The 18,363-nt window shown below is 42.0% G+C and overlaps 2 protein-coding genes across 4 annotated transcripts in view; one reads left to right on the forward strand and one right to left on the reverse strand.

Moving 5' to 3' along the window:
* The window catches only part of LOC126561506 (importin-7), a 431,061-nt gene that overhangs the window by 367,076 nt on the left and 45,622 nt on the right, over positions 1-18,363 (reverse strand). The window lies entirely within an intron of this gene.
* The window catches only part of LOC126561526 (rap guanine nucleotide exchange factor 4), an 84,087-nt gene that overhangs the window by 41,243 nt on the left and 24,481 nt on the right, over positions 1-18,363 (forward strand). For 2 of the 3 annotated variants that reach the window (XM_050217731.1, XM_050217732.1), the window contains exons 4-6: positions 9,496-9,642; positions 14,189-14,240; positions 14,935-15,053. In XM_050217731.1, the coding sequence (XP_050073688.1) occupies positions 9,496-9,642; positions 14,189-14,240; positions 14,935-15,053 (318 nt within the window). Of the gene's footprint in view, positions 1-6,494; positions 6,730-9,495; positions 9,643-14,188; positions 14,241-14,934; positions 15,054-18,363 lie in introns of those variants that run through there. The other variant, XM_050217733.1, reaches the window with a different exon arrangement.

An 18,363-nucleotide genomic window follows, 5' to 3' on the forward strand; every position in this document is an offset into this window, starting at 1 on the left:
CAAGTGTGTGATACTATTTTTCGTTGCGTTTTTTTTTTTTTTTTTGCGTTGTCGACGAGGAGTTTTATTCGGTCGTAAGTGAGATTCTGTGTTCGACAACATCGTAAATGTGTCTGCGCGCGAGTGTATCTTCATCAAATCAACCGACGTAAATGTGGCGTCGAGGTTCTGCAGTCGTGTGTGGTCTGTTTTTATGGAATTTCTAAAGAATTTATAGTGGACTACTGCAATTTGAGGTTCAAAAAACATAAAACACCAAAAAGTAAATCATATTACGAGCAATTTTATTGTAATGAGGGTCATAATATGCAATTTTTCCCCCAAAACAAGGAGTAAATTACACATTTAAATGCAGCTCAGAGCGCAATTTACTATAGCTAGAAGTTTATGCCAAACCACACCACACCAGTATAATATCGTACCGGTAATGTGAAATTCATACCTACTCCAGCACTACCTGGGAGCTTTGTGCATGCAACTTTTAAGCCACTAATAACTCACGAAATGGGTAAAAACTTTCCCCATTGCTTGTGGGACACTGCATAAGGTTCGCCTCACCACAACCTTTCTTTGCACCGAAAACCGAAGGACAGCAGGATGCTGTAAAACTGTCAAGTTCTAAAACCCCCACAGTACAGTACGCACAACAGGTTGACCCCGGTGATACAGCAAGGTGCACAATTTTCATTATCATTCCTCTCGGTCCCTACAGAAAAATACCTATGTGTGTGTGTGTGTATGTCGGGGGGTTTTGTTCACTCCCGATGTTGGTATGATACACCCCTATTCTCAGCTGGGGTTACACGGTTTTTGTTGCCGTGAGCGAGAACGTAACTTTTCCGCCTAGGTAAGCTTCTCTAGGATCGGTTTCAATTTTCATTTAATGTTTCCTGCATGCCATCGTCTACAGTGCCAAATGAAATAGAGAGAAAGTAGAAAAACGGACAAAGGTACAAATACAAAAAGATGCCCATAAAGGTAATGGATGGGTGAACATTAGAAACATCATCAATTTTGCCTTATAGTTTCGCCAAAAAAAAAAAATTTATATATATAACAAGAAAAATAAATTCCCGATTCTCATTTTGTTTGAAAATGCAGATGTTCAGAGGTTCAAAAGTAGGATTTGATGTGGTTCTTCTCATTCAATGGTAATAACCCACAATTTTTACGAGGGTAAAAAGACGCCATCCACCCCACCAGGAAATAATTTAAACCTTCTCGCTTCACTAGATCTTCTGCTGCGACGTGATACTTTTCACCGTGGAAAGGTTTCCCGAATGCAAATGCCGTTAATCAGTCAAGGGCAGGAGGCGCGCTGGTGTCGGCTGGATGGGTGAGGAGAATATATATTTTCTCAGCTCAGCATACTAGAACGCTGGCGAAGATCATCCCTGCAATGCTAGCAATGCTCTAGCTCCGGCGTGTCTGTGATATGCTTATTAGGTAGCGTTACGCTAGCGCGCTTGATTGATTCTGATTGAAGTTGCCGAGTAAGTGCATCGTAGCCTTCCTCACCGGGAGTTTATCTGGCTTCGCAATCGAGCACGTTTGCACGTTGACTTTAAAAGTACATTGGGGAGAAGACTTTTCACGCTTGAAGTTAGTGATGACTAGAGAAGGAAGTATCAGCTTTCCGGTTCGAGTATCGAGTCAGGTCAGGGAGTTACTATAGTTGATTGAATCTTCCGAAAACGACACGTGAACCTGTAATCCGATGGTGTGTGCATTGTAATCCGTTGCCTTACACTCTCGAGCGGCCCAACAGGGCAGTTCCGTTCCAAAACAGTGCCGCAAAACGTCGAAGCTGGCGCTTAAACTCTCCGGATAATCATAACGTCCATCCATTTGGGATAGACACTGCAGTGCAGTAATCTAGGTTGGTCCCAGTGAAAATATCCTTCGCGTCTTCCGAATGACCAACCCACGGACCGTAGCCATCTTCCTATATAAGGAAGCCCATCAATATAATGTCAGCTCTCGTGACGCGCCTGTTGACGCTGTGACGGTGACATAATGCCATTTTATGTAGATCTGCAGGTTTTATGGTTCCATTTGGTACTAAGTGACTCCCTACTCCCTTGGAGGTGTATTTCTCTTCATCGCCTGCCATCGCCATGGTGGTTGGATGTCCGTACGAGCATACACCTTAAGCTCTATACCGACCGAGAATGGATGGATGGATGGATCGTATTTTACGATAAAATCTTGATGGTTGGTGCGTCTGAGCTGTGTGCTGTGCGATGGTGTGTCCTAACAGGACTACTGACCTCGGGAGGGAATTCTTGCCATGCTTGTTGCTTCATCAGATAGAGCTTCTGTACGTTCGTTTCTCGTTTTCATAACCGAAACGAAACGAGTGCGAATTAATCAGTAGGTTTCCGCCAGTTTTCTCCAGTCCCAGGTGTTACTGCACCCGGGACCAGGTCGGTGGGAGAATTAATCCATTTCATCTTCGTCGTCGTCGTCAACGTGGGTCGTCCAGGATCACTTCTGGGCGAAATCCATTCGAGTTTGTTTTGCAATGCGGTAATACTATCGGTATGGAAGGTGTTTGATCTTCTCTTCACAGTTTTTTTTTTTGCAACTCCAACGATGTGTTCGAGTGGTCTTCCTTCGAGCGTATCTCCTCCCGTGGGACAGTATAATCCAGTTCTACTGCAGCGGGTGCTTTCGCGCTGTTACTTGCTCAGACAAGGGCAAGATTAAAATGACATAAACTTGCGAAAGCCATCACCTATTTCTGTTCTAGCGTTCGTGTGGGTTGATTGTGTTAGATTGGAAATATCATGTCGATGAGCATATTTTAGACGACTGTGTGTTGCTTTCGAGCGGTGTAAAGAGATTTATGGAGTACCGATGGGAGAGCAGTGAGTTTGAAATAACTTTCGCAAGGTATATTGCTAAAGATAAAATGACGCGTTGGTGGATGAAGTATTTATTACCGAGTTCTGAAGGCCCTTAAGGTTTTAAAAATTATAAACATGAATCTTTGTGCAAAAGTACTCATGAGAAAACGAGCCTTACGCTTTGAGGATCGCATACTTTAAAGTGGTTTTTTAGTGCAACTTAATGAGTAACTTATTTTTATATAAATTCTATCAGAAAGAAAAACGCATCAAAAACCATGGAAAAATTATGTTCCTCAAGTTCTAACCTTATTCTGCTAGAGTTCATCCTTTGATGACTACCACGAAAGGCACCAAAATGGTGCTGACCGTTAAAGCTGCGAATTAAATACGGTTAGAATTGTTACTTCATCCTTTCCCTGTTTCTACGGGAGGTCATGAAGGGTTGTTTTTTGTTGCCTTAAAACTGCGCTACATTGTACAAACATGTAATGAAGTTAGCGACGTAATTGGAACCGTCTGCGAAGAAACCGGATGTTTGTTTAGGACGTTTCATGAAATGGTTTTTCTAGTTAAAGCCTGTGCTGTACAAAGTCAGCGTTGAGTAATTTAATGTTTGGAAAATGGAAAGCATTAAAATGGTTTAAAACGTTTCTAGTATTTTGAATATTCGGTGCAATACAAGATGACTCAAACGTTCCACTAATCGTTCATAATTATCTTAATGCGACTAGTTCTTTCACATTTTCACAGCGCTCAATCATTTTTATCACCCAACTGCTAGCAGCGCTTTGTCTTTCCATTCGTACGCATTTCCCTACACATCCCATCAACAAGTAGCCGAAAGAACCAACGAACCCACCCCCCAAAGCTTCACCTTGGCCTTGATACACTGACCGTAGCATCGAAATAAAGTACCGTGAACAACTTTCACAAACGTACAGTAAGCATGTCTGGCGTAAGTTGCAAGTTGAACCATTTGCCAATTTCATTTTATCGGTTCGGAAAAGGCAAGAAAACAAAAACCGAAGACTTTGCAGGTTGTTTTGGACGGAAGAAAAATTGCAGTGTAGGGGCAGAAAAAAAAGTCTGCAAATATTTAAACTTTTGACAACTTTACCTCCCCAGCGGCGAGGTACACGGTGCGTCGTTGGCTTTCAGCAAGATTAACGAGCGGCCCGGTGTGTTGAATGATAAGAAAATAAAGTAAATACGCAGAATACGATAAGGATGCCAACAGGACGCAATGGTAGCGAGCATATTATTATTTAAAAAAAACGTAAGAGAAGAACACCAAGGAAAGGACTCGCTACAAAGAACTTGGCAAAGCCCCGGAGCAGAAAAACTCGACTTTCCAGCATTTCTGTTTCCTGCACATGAAAGAGACCGGGGAAAACACTGCTTCCGGAAACGATGGAGTAGAAAATTATCTTGCCCGACCTGGTGGATGAGGTACAACAGTGAGCTTTCCACACCGACTTCGGCACTAAGCATCCAGTGAACCGGGAAGCATATTTGCAAGTGCGTCCTCAAAAATGAAATAAAAAAACTCCCCACCAAATCGTTATCGAAACCGACCTCAGAAAACTTCGGGCTTCGGCAGGCGAGCAAGTTTACTGAACCGATCGACAACCGTATGGCCGAGGGTTCGCAGGGAAATTGTTTCTTGTTTTCGCTCTTTTCGCTTTTTTACGTTTCATTTCGTAGCCGCTGTCAGTTTTGAACCGTTCGAACGCACCGGAAACTTTTGCATTAACGATAATTTCACCTTTCACGATAACTGCCCCGCGAGCAGTGAACAGGTTGATGGACATCGTAGCGTAGTACGGTGTATCCGCGTACCTTATGCTGTCGACTCTTGGGAGTAGTTATGTAGCGTACTGGGGCCACAAAGCAAATATACTGCTGCGATCGAAATTGTCAAGTTCAATGGCTTCGGGGTAGGTTCGGATGCTTTTTGCAGTTCGACAGGATGGTTTCTTGAGCAGGACGACTTCGGCTGACTTGTTGAACATGTCGAAAACATTTAGGTGATGTTCGATCAAGTTTATCGGCCATTTAAAATCTTCCTGGGACTGGACGTTTAGTATCGGATCGTTTTTCAGTCGACATTGAGCTAACCTAATTGTTTGTTACACTTTGGAAGAAGTCTTCCTAGATGGTGCGACTGCTGGAACTAAAATATTTTCTACACCTTATGGGTTATCACGTTCGCATCAAATATTGTCAAGAACAACAATTCAAGAGCTTAACGTCTGCTTCATTTATCGTTAGGTTCAGTGTGATGATGAGAAAACACCACAATCGACACAGTATGTGTACTTCTCCTCCGATATTCAAGCTATTGTTAAATTTCGTTTTCCATCTTAAGAAAGAACCTAAGAACATCTTCCTACCAACATGATATCGCAAAAAAAAGGCACCAACCCCAACAATTTCCAACATTCACGCGGTGAAACTAGACGACACGACGGCCAGGAATGTTCTTATTGTAAGCATTCCTGCGCATGAAACGATATGTGCACACGTTTTGTCAGATAAGATGATATTTTTGATCGTCCTCAACGTATCGTTTCCTTCCCGTGGTTTTTTTTTCTCAGAAATTTTCTTTTTTTCCCCATTTTTTTTTTCGAAATGTGGTTATTCTACACTGTGAGAAACGCGAGAGAAAAGATAAAAAAGCATCCCCAGAAAGTACGTGACAATGGTGCGATATTTTTACGAGTGTTCGCATGTGTTGCACTGAATACGGCTGTCACCGTGGCTGTGTGCCGTACCACACCGGCAAGATGAAGTCTCCCGGCATCGATTTTCTGTCCCAGCGTGTTGCCGGATATGCGAAAGGCCTTTTGTTGTTGCTGTGTGTTGTGCCTCCAGTTCCAGCTGGGACCTAGCGCTACAGCTACTGATATGTGTTGCTTGAAGGTGAAGTTTATCAAACAACCGGGCCAAAGAATGGACAGCAATGGGAATACTTGAAAGCCGGAGAGCACAATGGAAGCAGTACGTGGCAACGTAAAGTATTTCTTTTGCACCGAGGTGAGATGCTGGTGTTGTAGTGTGTTCTGGGTAAAGTTGACACAATTTTTGGCGGTGGATGAGTGTGATTGGCTCCTTTATTGGCAAAACATGATGTACATTTTTTTCGCTTTTGTAATTGGCTACCAAGCATCGTGGGATATTTCAGTTAAATTTCTCAAACTCATTTTTGGGGAAAATGTTCTCCCATTTTACAGGGTGTATAAAGATATTTTTCCTGTTTTATTTATTGACAAAATTATTTTTTTGGAAGTATACAAATTAATTCATATAAACTTGCGTTATGCCTATCAGCGCCTGAGAGTATGCAATCTTTATGTTTTTCGTTCGTTATTCGTAGTCTAAGAAAAGAAAATGGTTCTGAGCCTGTTTTCTTGATGGATTCCATGATTTGAAAATCTTATCTTTGTATCTTTATTACACATGTGAACAAAAATTGCATACATTAAGACCATCGAATCGAAAACAGTAAATTACTGAGGAAAATGATGTACTGATGTAAGTTGTTATAATCCACCAGCATAAAGTTTTACGAAATAGTTTACAAATGAAAACAAATACTTACAAGTGCACATTAAAACGATATCAAACTCAGTCAAAAAAGGTGAAAAGAACGATAAAATAGAAACGCTTTGAAAGCGTTCGTGTAATCGTAAGTTGAGTGCGGTACATCTTAAAACATCTACCGCACAGGTGTCCCACAAGTGAAGACACACCACGGAGAGCAAAATCAATTCCTTATCCTGCCTGTGCATCGTTCGTTCGTATCCGTGGCCTAAGGATGTGGCTCAAGCGTCACCGACGGTACAGCGTCACATCGAACCGGCGTCGCCGTAATAAGGTAAATTCCTCCTCACTTCTAGCATACCGAGCAAAGGTAGGCAAGCGCAAAAGCTTCGAGTGACAACTCGTCCATTTTTTTGTTTGCCTCTCCCTATTCTGCTCCATTGTAACTGTCCAAATTCAGTCTGTGGGTACGCTTCAAGGGCAAAATGTGATTGATTTTGGCGCCGTCACGCATCCTACCGACCGCCGTCTACCTGCCATTCAGTAAATCTTCTCCATCAACCCGGGGAGAGCTAAAGGGCGCCGTAGATGGTGGTTGCCACCGTACCCGATGGAAATGCCTTTCGGAATGCCTGCCGGGAGGGAAAATGGAAATTGTTTTACAGATGAGTGAAACAAATTGTGCCGGAAAACCACACAAAAGCGGGCCAGGAAGTGGAAAGGAGAGCAACGAAGAGTTGAGATTCGAGGTTTGAAGAGGCTCCGTCACGGCGAAAGGACGGAATGGCCAACGTGACGAGACAACGAAACTGGTGGGTTTGGAATCAATTTTATCCGGGGATTTAGCACAGGGAATCGTCGACAAAACCGGGACAAACGGGCACAACCGAGAAGCCGAACCGAAAGGCGAAACGATAGATTTGTTCAAGGTTCAGTCGAATTGATTTGCGGCCATTCGTGTCCCGTTGTCAGCTTCCGGCATCCCAAACGGATGGCGTTGAAAAGTGCATTCTGCCTTTGGAAATTTTCAATCCGATTTCCAGTCCGTTCGAAAATGGTTTATTTACCCTTCTCTGATTGCCGTGCCTTGCTTTCCTTTCACTGTGTGGAGTTGTGGGGGTTTGAATTTTTGCATTTTCTTTGCAATTTCCCGCAGGATCAAACGGACAGACGTTTTCATTGGAGCTCGGGCAAAAAGACAAAAAGTGGGCTGCAACTGTTACCCGAAATCAATTGATAGTCGGTCGATTTGGTTGTGTTGCACACAATTACTTTGTCAATTTCGCTACCCTTCGCTCGTAGGTACGCTTTGGAGATGGTGAGAGGTTTTGTTGTTTTTAGATTGGAGCGCTTAACTGGGATTGATGATTGGAAGCGGAGTGAGAATAGGGAGTGAGTAAGTAAATTGTGTTTTCCCTCAAATAAAAGCACATCACAAACAATTGTGGGGAGATTTTCTGTTGTAAAACTTCTGATCTTTAGGATGTGGAATAGGAAAAAAATGGGAACAGTGGGAAATTGAATTGCAGTTGGATTAGGTGGTTTGATTTGTTTTGGATTTTTATTATTGTTGATTGAATTTGATTGGTTTTAATTAAGCTTCTAAAATTTTTTATCCGCTAAATTTTTGATTATTAAAAAAATCAACATAAAATTCTGTAACTATTTTCCTATGATTTTCTTCGCAAACACATAAATAGACTACTTTCAGACGTAAAGTACAATTTTCCACCAAGATGATAATGTAGTACACTAAGTGCTACGTAAATTTAGTTCAACACGGAAGAATGAGAGAAGCTTTTTCCCCGTTGCTCTTCCGGCTATAAGTTACAAAAAAAGACACACACACACACACCTTCACACTTTATAACCTGGTACGGAAATGCATTCCGCTTCATTATTGCCTTTGTTACCCGTGCTATAAAGTGTGCGGTTCGAAAGTGAAAATGGAAAAAGAATGAGACTTTCGCCTTAATAGGACTTCCGCCAAAAAAAAAAAAAAATTGCAGATTCCATGGTGCACCACGCAGCACTTAAATGTGCAGCTAACCTTCATATAAAATGAATGCAAAGCATTTACAGTTCTTGTTGTGAGGCGTTTGCATCGAGGCCCACCGAGAAAAGGTTCGAGACGTGAGTACCATAAAGAGCAAAAATAAACTTTGGCTGAATGTCACCGACCAGTGCTGCAAACGAGTAAATGAGCGACCCGGGTTTTTGTATGTGTCGGTTCTGTAGCAGGCAAACGTTTTTCTGCCGGGTGAACCATACTTTTGCCTTACGCTTCTAGTGTTAAATGGCAAGACAAAGTTAAAATGAGTATGAAACAGTGGGAAAAGCGTCACATGCAGCCACGTCCATAATCCTTTGCGTGACGTGACGATGCAACAATGGCATTTTAGTTGCGCTTCATACTCAGGCGGTATTACGCGCTTGAAGAGCCAGGAATAAAATTTAATAACGATATAAAAGCAGATAAATTTGTAGTATTTAATTAATAACTTCAGTTGTTGAATTAAAATGCTCCCAGGAGTATACATTGGGCGTATCAAAGCGACTTGACTGATTAAAGCTAAAACTTTAAAAACATTTACAAGTCGTGTTCAGTGATGTTGTTCTGATTCAAAAGAGTGGTGGTGTTTATACCCTAAAAAGGTAATTTTATGTTGATGACTGTATTAAAGCATGTTAAAAGCAATACAGCCACACCGTCCTTCAAGAAACAAAAAATAAAAAAAAAGGATGTTAAACCGTTGTGCTGGTGTAAATTCATGTAAAAAAAAACTCCCCTGTGTCCTATCCGCTTAGTGAAGCAGATGATGCCTTAATCACTGATACTAAACGAAATCGTTGCACATTCGGCCAAGTCTATTTCATCCCCCATCTAGACAAACTCATAAATCTGTACACGGCAGGGAATGCCCGAAATAATTGGTTCCAGACGCTATGTGTGCTAGCCACGAACGTCTATGCTGCTTCCAGGGGCTGGCTAATCGTCCCTGTAACGTTTCCGGCCTCGCCGACCACAATTCTTTGCCGACATCGATACCTAATTCATTTCTCGTTCGTTCCATTGTTTCTTTCCCGTTTTCATTTACAGCTGTCAGTAACACTATGTAATTTGGGCGTTGGGGCCACCTTCGGCGAGTCCATCCTGCACGATCTGCCCCGGGACAGTACGGTAGTGACGAAAACAACCTGCGAGCTGCTGCGAGTGGAGCAGCAAGATTTCAGACTGATTTTTGAGGTAAGTGGTTAGCCGGCCAACGGGCCGCTCGGGGGCTTACACATTGTATTATCAGGTTCGTTGCGCTCCTGCACCGTCATTAGAGCAGCTGGGAGGAAGTGTTCGCAGGAGACGGTGTGTCCTGCGGGATGCTGGGGATCATGTTCAGCCGATGGAATTAGTTGGTCATTTCGAATGATGGGAAACACCCAAAACAAAGCGCACACAGCTTAGGGGTTTGTTTGTTACGAGTTTTATTCTTTTCATTCTCGAGCTATTAATAACAGACCGTTTTGGTGTCAGATTTCATGTTCTAGTAATTATGCTTTACGTTCACCTGAGCGAAATTTTTATTAAAGAGGTGCTAACGTTGTCCCTCATAAAATGTATCTTGAGGAAAGCAGTTTTATTTAACAGAAGCTTAAATTTTAGAGCTTATTTTTAATTATTCCTAGGAGATATAACTACGTCACATTTGTTTGAACATTTCTTTCTTTCTCCTTTCGAAATTAAATCGTTTGTTGTTATAAATACCGTGTACAGGACTATTTAAACATGCAGCACAAAAAAAAAAACATTTTAAGGATAAAGATAGATGTGAGGAGACTTTGCTAAAAATAACTCACTTCCTCCATTCTTCTCCCTCGCATTCCTGAGAATGTTATGATATCACTATCATGTACCATTCGGCACTACGTCATTGGGTCGTCATCTTTGTAGCGTTGTTGGCATGGCGAAAAGTCAACGTAAATAAATGCCAATTAATGGTTGACCTGGGAAGCTGAATTCACGTATAATCCTATCATTAGGCTACCATAAATAGTTACAACATAGTTACGCCGTTCCTTTTGGGAGAGCTCGTCCATGAAGGTGGCGGTAATTATGTTCGTCAATTGTGACTTATTTTCACAACTATGTTATTCTTGGTAGCTTCATTCATGAAAGTGAATATAATAGCAAAATTATGGTTTTGTTTGATTGTTATGAATGGTTCTTCACATGTTGAGTGACCTTTCCTGATTTGAGTTTTCATTCCACGGCATGAAAGAAAACTCTTCTTCTATTTTAATATTTTTCAATTAAATTACTTGGAACGATAGTCAACTCGTCAACGAATTTCCGCAAAGCGCCAAGTACCAGGTGCTTCAGATTTCCTATTGAAATGAAAATATCTTCGTTCGGGGAATGAAAAACGCAGAGGCGCACAATAATCTTTGAAGAAACACCCAAACAAAAACAACCGTACAATCAGCAGGAAAGCGCAATAATGCTCAAGACGCGATTGATTTAAATTTCAATTGAAAAACGAGATTTATTATTTTGATTGCTGCTGGGTGGTTGGTTGGTTGGTTGGCATACCTTGGTTTGTTTATTTTTGTTCCCAGTTTTTTTTTTGTTTCAAAAGGATTCATACCTCAACCAAAATCCTTCAGACGATGGAGGCGCCTGGTGTTTGGTAGAAATGTTGCTCGAATGAAAAATTTCCGCACTTTTTTGTTGGCACACTAGCAAAGTTTGGGGTTGAATTGGATGCTATTTCGTTCGCTCACAATTCACATCTTCACTTTTCACTTTTCTCCATGCTCGTTACAAATGATACAAACACATTGTTTGTGGTTTTATCTGCGGATGAACCATATTCAGGTGAAAAAGGCGCAAATTGACGTCACCGGCAAAGGAACCCACAAAATACGGGCACTCTTGACCAGCGGCTTCGGTCGGTAGGCAGTTTTGTGGTTTGATTCTGGCAAACAAGGCAATGGCAATGGCGTTCGTGATTGTTGTCAGTGGAGAAGCAGTCAGGGTGATGTTGGGAATGGAATGGAGAAAAGTTCAACGTCAGCATCGGGTTAGCGGTGGCCTTTCGTTGGTTACCCTTGGTACAATTTTGATGGAGATGCTGGATGGAGGGTTGGGATAGCTATTTATAGCTTTCACACTACTAATGGTACGATGGAAACAGTGACGTGTAGAGATTAGCAGTGTTGGCACAGCAGGATATTAGTGCTCGCCGGATGAATGGTCCTATTTTGAGGTCGTTGTTTACCGGGGGGTGTTTGGCTGTGTGCAGATAGGATGTAGGGACGTAAATGTTGTCTTTGATTTGAGGTTTTGTAAATACATTGGATGTAATGTTGAAAACCATTTAACAGCATTAGCATAAATATTGCACCTAAAATTATGCAATACTCGGAACAACACCAAATGCGGTAATTTTACTTACTTCTTATGACTGTTGTTGAAGTAAATACACAATATAAAGAAATACAACAAGGTAAATCTACTGAAAACGTTGTCTGCCATGTGCCTAACACGTTCAACCATCGGTGAAATAAATGATAAGCAGCAATTACAAAGCATTCCAACTATATTGTCTACTGTCACTTACATATTCTAAATAAATTGCTTTAATGCAAACCTTCGCTTGGAGGCACTGCTCTGACGCATCTCCCGCATAGCATTTTAATCTTCCTTTTTTGTTTGAGTGTCACCCTTCGCTACATCATCTGAAAAGCTTCAATTCATTCCAACAGCTCTTTGAGACAGAAGGTACGTAATAGACCTCCTCTTCCACTGCAGACGACTGTCGATTGTTTTCAAAGTAACATCCTCGAACAGATCTTGATTTCATGTTTGCACAGTCTTCAACAAATAAACCTACACTCGTAAGCAGTTACGTTCCTTATCCTCACGAATACGCAGGCAAGACACACGACTGCTTACGGAGTTCTCATCACTTCGCCCTGCAACAGTTGATGATGGATTATTCTTCCCGCGGGCGCTTTAGCATGCACTCGGTTTCGGGTTTGGTTTGTTTTGCGTTTATCTCCATCCGTGCACAATCTCCCTGCCAACGGGAGCCAGATGGAAGCTTTAGCTGTTCGCTCTGCCTCTGCAAGTGCAGGGAAGTAATCCGACGGGTAAACTATGTACTAGATTGAATGCAAAAATGTCTCACATAGAAATGTGTTTGTGCATCCACTTCGGGTGCTAGCAATGGGTAGCCTTTCGTAGACTTAGACTTTCGTCGGAAGGTGAATGCTTTGAGAAGTGGAAATATGATATAGAATACGGCGTGGAATGATTTATATGCTGCTGTAACTTCATCATTTCCTTTGTCCGTTCTTTTCCATAAAATCACTTATCTTTTCATGCAAAACCGTACTGCCGGAGTTCATGCTGTGTGATATTTCCAGCAGATTGATTCCATAGCTTCCACTTCTGCTTGGTATGATCACTCCGACATCATACACTCTCCCACACGAAGCAGACAGCCAGTGGATGGATTTCTTCGTATTTTCTTCAAACCGGCACTGCTTGTGTCGTGTCAAGTGTTCTATTTTTGCAGAATATTTGCCCAGCAAACTACGGTGGGTCTATGTTGGATCGAATGGCACTTTTACTGATTTATTCATGGCCATGCACGATCGAGGAAGCTCACAGTGCTGTCCTGTCCCTCACCGAATGATGGGGTGGATGATGAGTGCACCGCCCTATTTGTCGCTTATCGCTACATCGCTTTCCCACCAGCTGACATTGCCAGCTGCCATCAGTGATCGAATTAGAAGTAGATTTATGAGCGCTTGGAATGAGTTTACTTGCACGGTGTAATTGCAGCTCAGTGCATGTTATGCTCGAACCCTTCACGGGAACCCCATCCCGAAACTCGGCTAGGAAAGTTCCGAGGTTCCACTTATCGTTTGCCAATTGGATGTCTTTCATTCTCGACATTTGTTTACATATGTAGCAGCTCATGTTGAATGCCCGGCAATACGAGCAACATCATCCGGAGGTACATTCGATCTGCTTATTTTGAACAACGTCTCTTTCCGTCGGTTCCCCGTTTCAGCTGACATGTGAAACTGGTATCAATTTTTCACAATTTCTTCCAATCAATCTCATCCCCGAAGGGATGCAGCTGTGTTTGTGTACGTGTGTGCCGGTTGGCCATTCGGTTGGAACAGAAGTGTGATTGAATTATGCGACATCAGCTCATTGTACCTATGGGGATCAGTTCGAGAGCGTGCTTATTTTGGAAGCATTCGGCAGGGTTGAGTTTTACGGCGTAAAAACTTTTTTTTTTCCACCAGCTCATCAATTTATCACTTCATTCGAACCGACGGAGCAACAGCAGTTGAGGCGAAGGATTCAATTTACGCTCATGATGGTGCGTTTAAAAACGAACAAACAACACGACAAATATTGACAGTAACTACAGGGAAGAGAAATATGTCCGTGTGTACAGCAGGATTTTGTAGCTGATAATTAAATATATGCTCATTGGGGGTTGTTATATTTCATTACTGTTGTGCAGATATTTGCAGCATGTGATTGGAGACCATCGACGAGAATTATGCAAGCAAACAAGATGTGTTCGATAGGTCAACGGAATAAATTCCCTTTTAATTATACTGCACTTTGTACACCGTGGGCGAAATCTGTTGACGCACGTCGTCTTTACTGATGATGCCCTGTAAATGGGTGGGATGTGGGATAATTTTGCAGCCCAATAATGAACATGCACTGTACTGAATGTTGTCTTTCTTTTTTTTTATTTTCTTTTCAGAAAAATAAAGAATTAATGAACGACATAATCACAAACTGTAGGCTAAAAAATGGTAAGTAAAAATTACATAACTTAAGGCGTTTTTACGAATGAAGTTACGTTAGTCGACATATGTTCAACTCATGTTGATGGTAAATTAATTTTCTACGACTCGCAATCGATCAATCGGCGTAATTACGTACGTACGTACGATTTGTGAGAACCGCTTTTGCATTTCCGAACACTAATGATGTTTCGCCAGAAGCCAATTTTGGGTGCTTCTGCTTCAGAGCATCTGTGCGCGGAATACACGTTGCTAATAGTGTTGTGTGGAATGCAGCTAGATTAGTCGCTGTTTTAAAGCTAACGCATTTGCAAGAAGAGGGAAAACTCATTTCCTGAACTATTTGAACCAATGTTGCGACGAGATTGTATGAGTAATAGAAGCGATTTGACATTGACGGGAAATCGAATAGTATTGATTAGTTGTTTTGAATAAGAGATTCTCGTGACTCGTTATCTGTTTTAACGAGTAACGAACTCTCGATCAGTTTTTATTAATAAAATATTTCTAAATGAAACATCTCATCAAGAAAACGTCCTTTTTACTGTATTTAATCACTATTTGGTCTAACGTAACCTAACCCATCACGCTTTCTCGTGCTAAACCAGCTCTGTTGCATTGAGCACACATGTATTAATCTATTGGGGCCGTTCCTTTCATTCTTTTTTCCCGTTTTTCACCCTTTTTTGTCGACCACAAACAGGATTTGGTCAGAGCATGCAGACGACCAGCACGGTTCAAACGAACGTGCAGCAGCAACCGTCGCCAACGAAAAAGCAGCTCAGTCCGGATCATCCAAATCCTGCCGCACCAATTACGGAGGTAAGCTAGAACGTGCATTCGCTCGTTGGATGGAATGTCCATCCAACGGTTTATATATACCGTCAGTGACGAACCAAGCACCGAGTTACGGCCATTAAAAAACACGTTTTGTTACGGTAGCAACAGTTGTTACCCCGACAGCCGGATTGAAGGATTTTCTTTCCATCCACAGAAGCTGGATTGAATATGGAAGGACTAAAAAATCCATTGCAATCGATAAACAAATAACTAACGAGGAAAAAATGAAAACTTTCATTCGACTCTGAAAGTTCATGATGGTGCAACCTGGACTGTGGGATTGCCGTAGGCTTCTTGAACGGCTACTAATGGGGAATTAGGTTCGCGATAGTATCCGCGACTTTAGTGAGAAAAAATGCCTACACTGGGACACTCATGTATCCATTGGAGTAATTAGTGACTCACATATTTGAAGCTATTCTTCAAAATAAACAAGCGGGAAAAACTTATTCCCAGATTACAGGCAATCCGTCCCAGGGCCTGCAGTGACAAACTACGTGGTACCACCATGGTTTAGTAAGCATTTCGATGGCACGCGTGACCTAGTAGGTCCTTAAGCCAAGAAGACGAAGAAGAAGATAGAAGAATGTTCTCTGAAATTGTTCTATACATTATTGAATAACGTTATCAGAGATTAAGCTTTTCAAAACATTCTTGGAGCTTCCAGTTTCCAAGAAACCGCTGAAGCATTCTTCTAAAAATATTCAAACAGTTCGCATCGTTTGCATTACACACCACTTGCTACACCGTAAAACGCTAGGATTCAGCCTAATCTTTTCAATGCTCTAATGTTTGCCTTGGGAATTTAAACGATTCAGTTAATGGGCACACAAAAATCACATAAATTCCATCGATTGCCGCGTTGTCCAGCGCATGTAAGGAAAGGTGGAACAACAGTCACCGTAACGATTGCGCTCAAAACACCTGGACAGCTGGTTGGTTGGTTTAGGCGCAGAAAACATTATCCATTGCTCCTTCACAAATGGTGCCATAAATTTCGGTTACACGGATTACGCTGATACACGGTGTGCGCTCAAGGACGATCGACAGTGTTGACGATGGAGGAGGAAAGCATTGCAAATACAAATATTCAGCCATTCACCTTTCTATGTTTTTTTCTTAATCGATGAAAATCAAATCATTCTCCCCGCTTCAACGACAAAAGTTCATAACGTAAGATAAGCCCTGACAAGCCGCAATCATTGTCAACTGCAGATTTTGAAAGTTTCCAAATTTCGGTCTCAACTCGGTTATCCTTGGGCCGATCGAAGCGTTTGGGCGTACGAGAGAGCACGAACAGCCATTCTTCATCCAGCGTTTTTTCCCGACCAGTCTGGAAAATGTCCTGTTTGTGTGGGTGTGTGTGCGTGAATGAAGCAACAGCCAGCTTGCTTGCCGCGTAGTCAGACATCCAAATTTCATTTCTTATTTTCCCATTTCGGATTGTCCCTTTATCTGAGTTTTCCGGCAGACGGTCTTTGGGCATTTCGTCCTGCTCTTGCACTTTCCGAAAGGCCCAAGTGGAAGCCTTAGGCTGTGTGACCAAAAATACTGCCAGCCGCCCAGAAGACACCACGCAGAGTAACGACGCTTAACGCAATAAAACCGGAAACCAGAGCACGCGGATAATACGAATGCTAATTATTGCTCCATCGTCCGTTATCGCCAGGATTGTTTTATTGGTTGCCTTGCCCACGGCTATCGTCGTCGTGGCCGTCGTAGTCGTAGTGTTGTGGGCAAAGGACCTCCCTACCGCCGTCATTATCATCATCGACAATCACCATGATTCGCCTCTGCGGTGGGACGTTTCGGTCACGATGAAAGCCAGCCGTCGTCGTGCGGCCAGACGCCGGTGGGATAGCATTTAAACCACGGTTGCAATTTTGCAACCATCAGCATAGCATGCTTCCTTCGTACCCGGTCCCTTCGTTTGGTGGACTTTGGGTGGTTTGTGGTTTCTCATTCCGCGTTTTTGCGTGAGCTGGATTTTACAATTTGACGCTATATTACAACGAAATAAAATCCACCTCGTGAGCTGGAGCGTGAGAACAATAGAAAAACGATCGGTAATAAAAGGAAAAAAAGCTGAGCGAATCAGGCTGCCAACTTTGTGCAAAGTCAGTGCGAAGGGTCACGTTCTGATCATTGAGGTGAACGAAATGTGTCACGTAATTATCACTTTGTCATTAAGCGTGGACCACTGTGGGGCTTTAATTATTTTTATAAATGTGGTTTAGCTGTGGTTGTTTGTAGCAGCCAAACAGACCGCTGCTGTACTTATGGAACATTGCAAACATGGACACCACTAAGCATAATTTAGGTGTCCAGTGTTGTTTGTGCTTGTGGCTTTAGGTGTAGTGACATTGATCGATGCGAACAGATGGCTGCATCTGTGGCTTGAAATCCACATAAATGGTTCATAAAAATGTACTTAATGGCAATGGATTAATTTTATTTTAATTATATTTTATGAAGCAATGACTTTAAAACCGTTTTACTCTGGAATCCAACATTGAATTAATCTGATTTTTTATTGATTTAAAATTAATTGTTTATCTAAAATACCATGCTGAAGCTTCAGCAGAATGTTACATTCTGCATAGTTTTCGACGTACACTTTTATCAGTATTTGGCAAAGAGAACCATCAAAATTATTTATTTTGAAACTCCATACCTCTGCTATTCTTTCACAATGATTATACCTTAAAATAGCCACATCTCAACCCTATTTTCCAAAGCAAACTAATCATGCAATGTTAGGGTAAGAAAGGACCTCTTCTCGAAACCAATTAGACCGTACACCACACTCATGTATCGTTTCCCCTCTCAACAATATTCTGGCTCAGACATCGGTTTGGAATGCTTTGGCATAAATAAACGATGCAGGTTTACTTCACCATTGCATCCTTTTGCTTTCTCAAAACGAAGAATTCTTCTACCGAATGCTGTTATCAATTGAGTGCAATCGAAAACCAATTAAAATGATAAAATCTCATCGACCGGATCGGATCGGTACCGGTTCTTTTTGCTACGAAGGTTTACGAGGTGCTGCTGATGAGATGGTTTCACCTAAGCTTACAGCTCTTGAACGTGTTCGATGAGGGATGAAAATCGCATTGCTGATGACGAGTCGCTATTACTAGCGTTCTCTCCAGTGGCCAAGCGGTATTATTATCTGGTATCTCCATTCCCTGCGGTGACATGTTGCGTCGAGCATTCTGGAGAAGAAGCGTTCCCACCGCAAGAATAACTCAACCACAAATACCCGTTCCGGAGGTTTTTCCGATCGAAT

The sequence above is a fragment of the Anopheles maculipalpis genome, chromosome 3RL (genome assembly GCF_943734695.1).
Source record: "Anopheles maculipalpis chromosome 3RL, idAnoMacuDA_375_x, whole genome shotgun sequence".
Classification (NCBI taxonomy): Eukaryota; Metazoa; Arthropoda; class Insecta; order Diptera; family Culicidae; genus Anopheles; species Anopheles maculipalpis.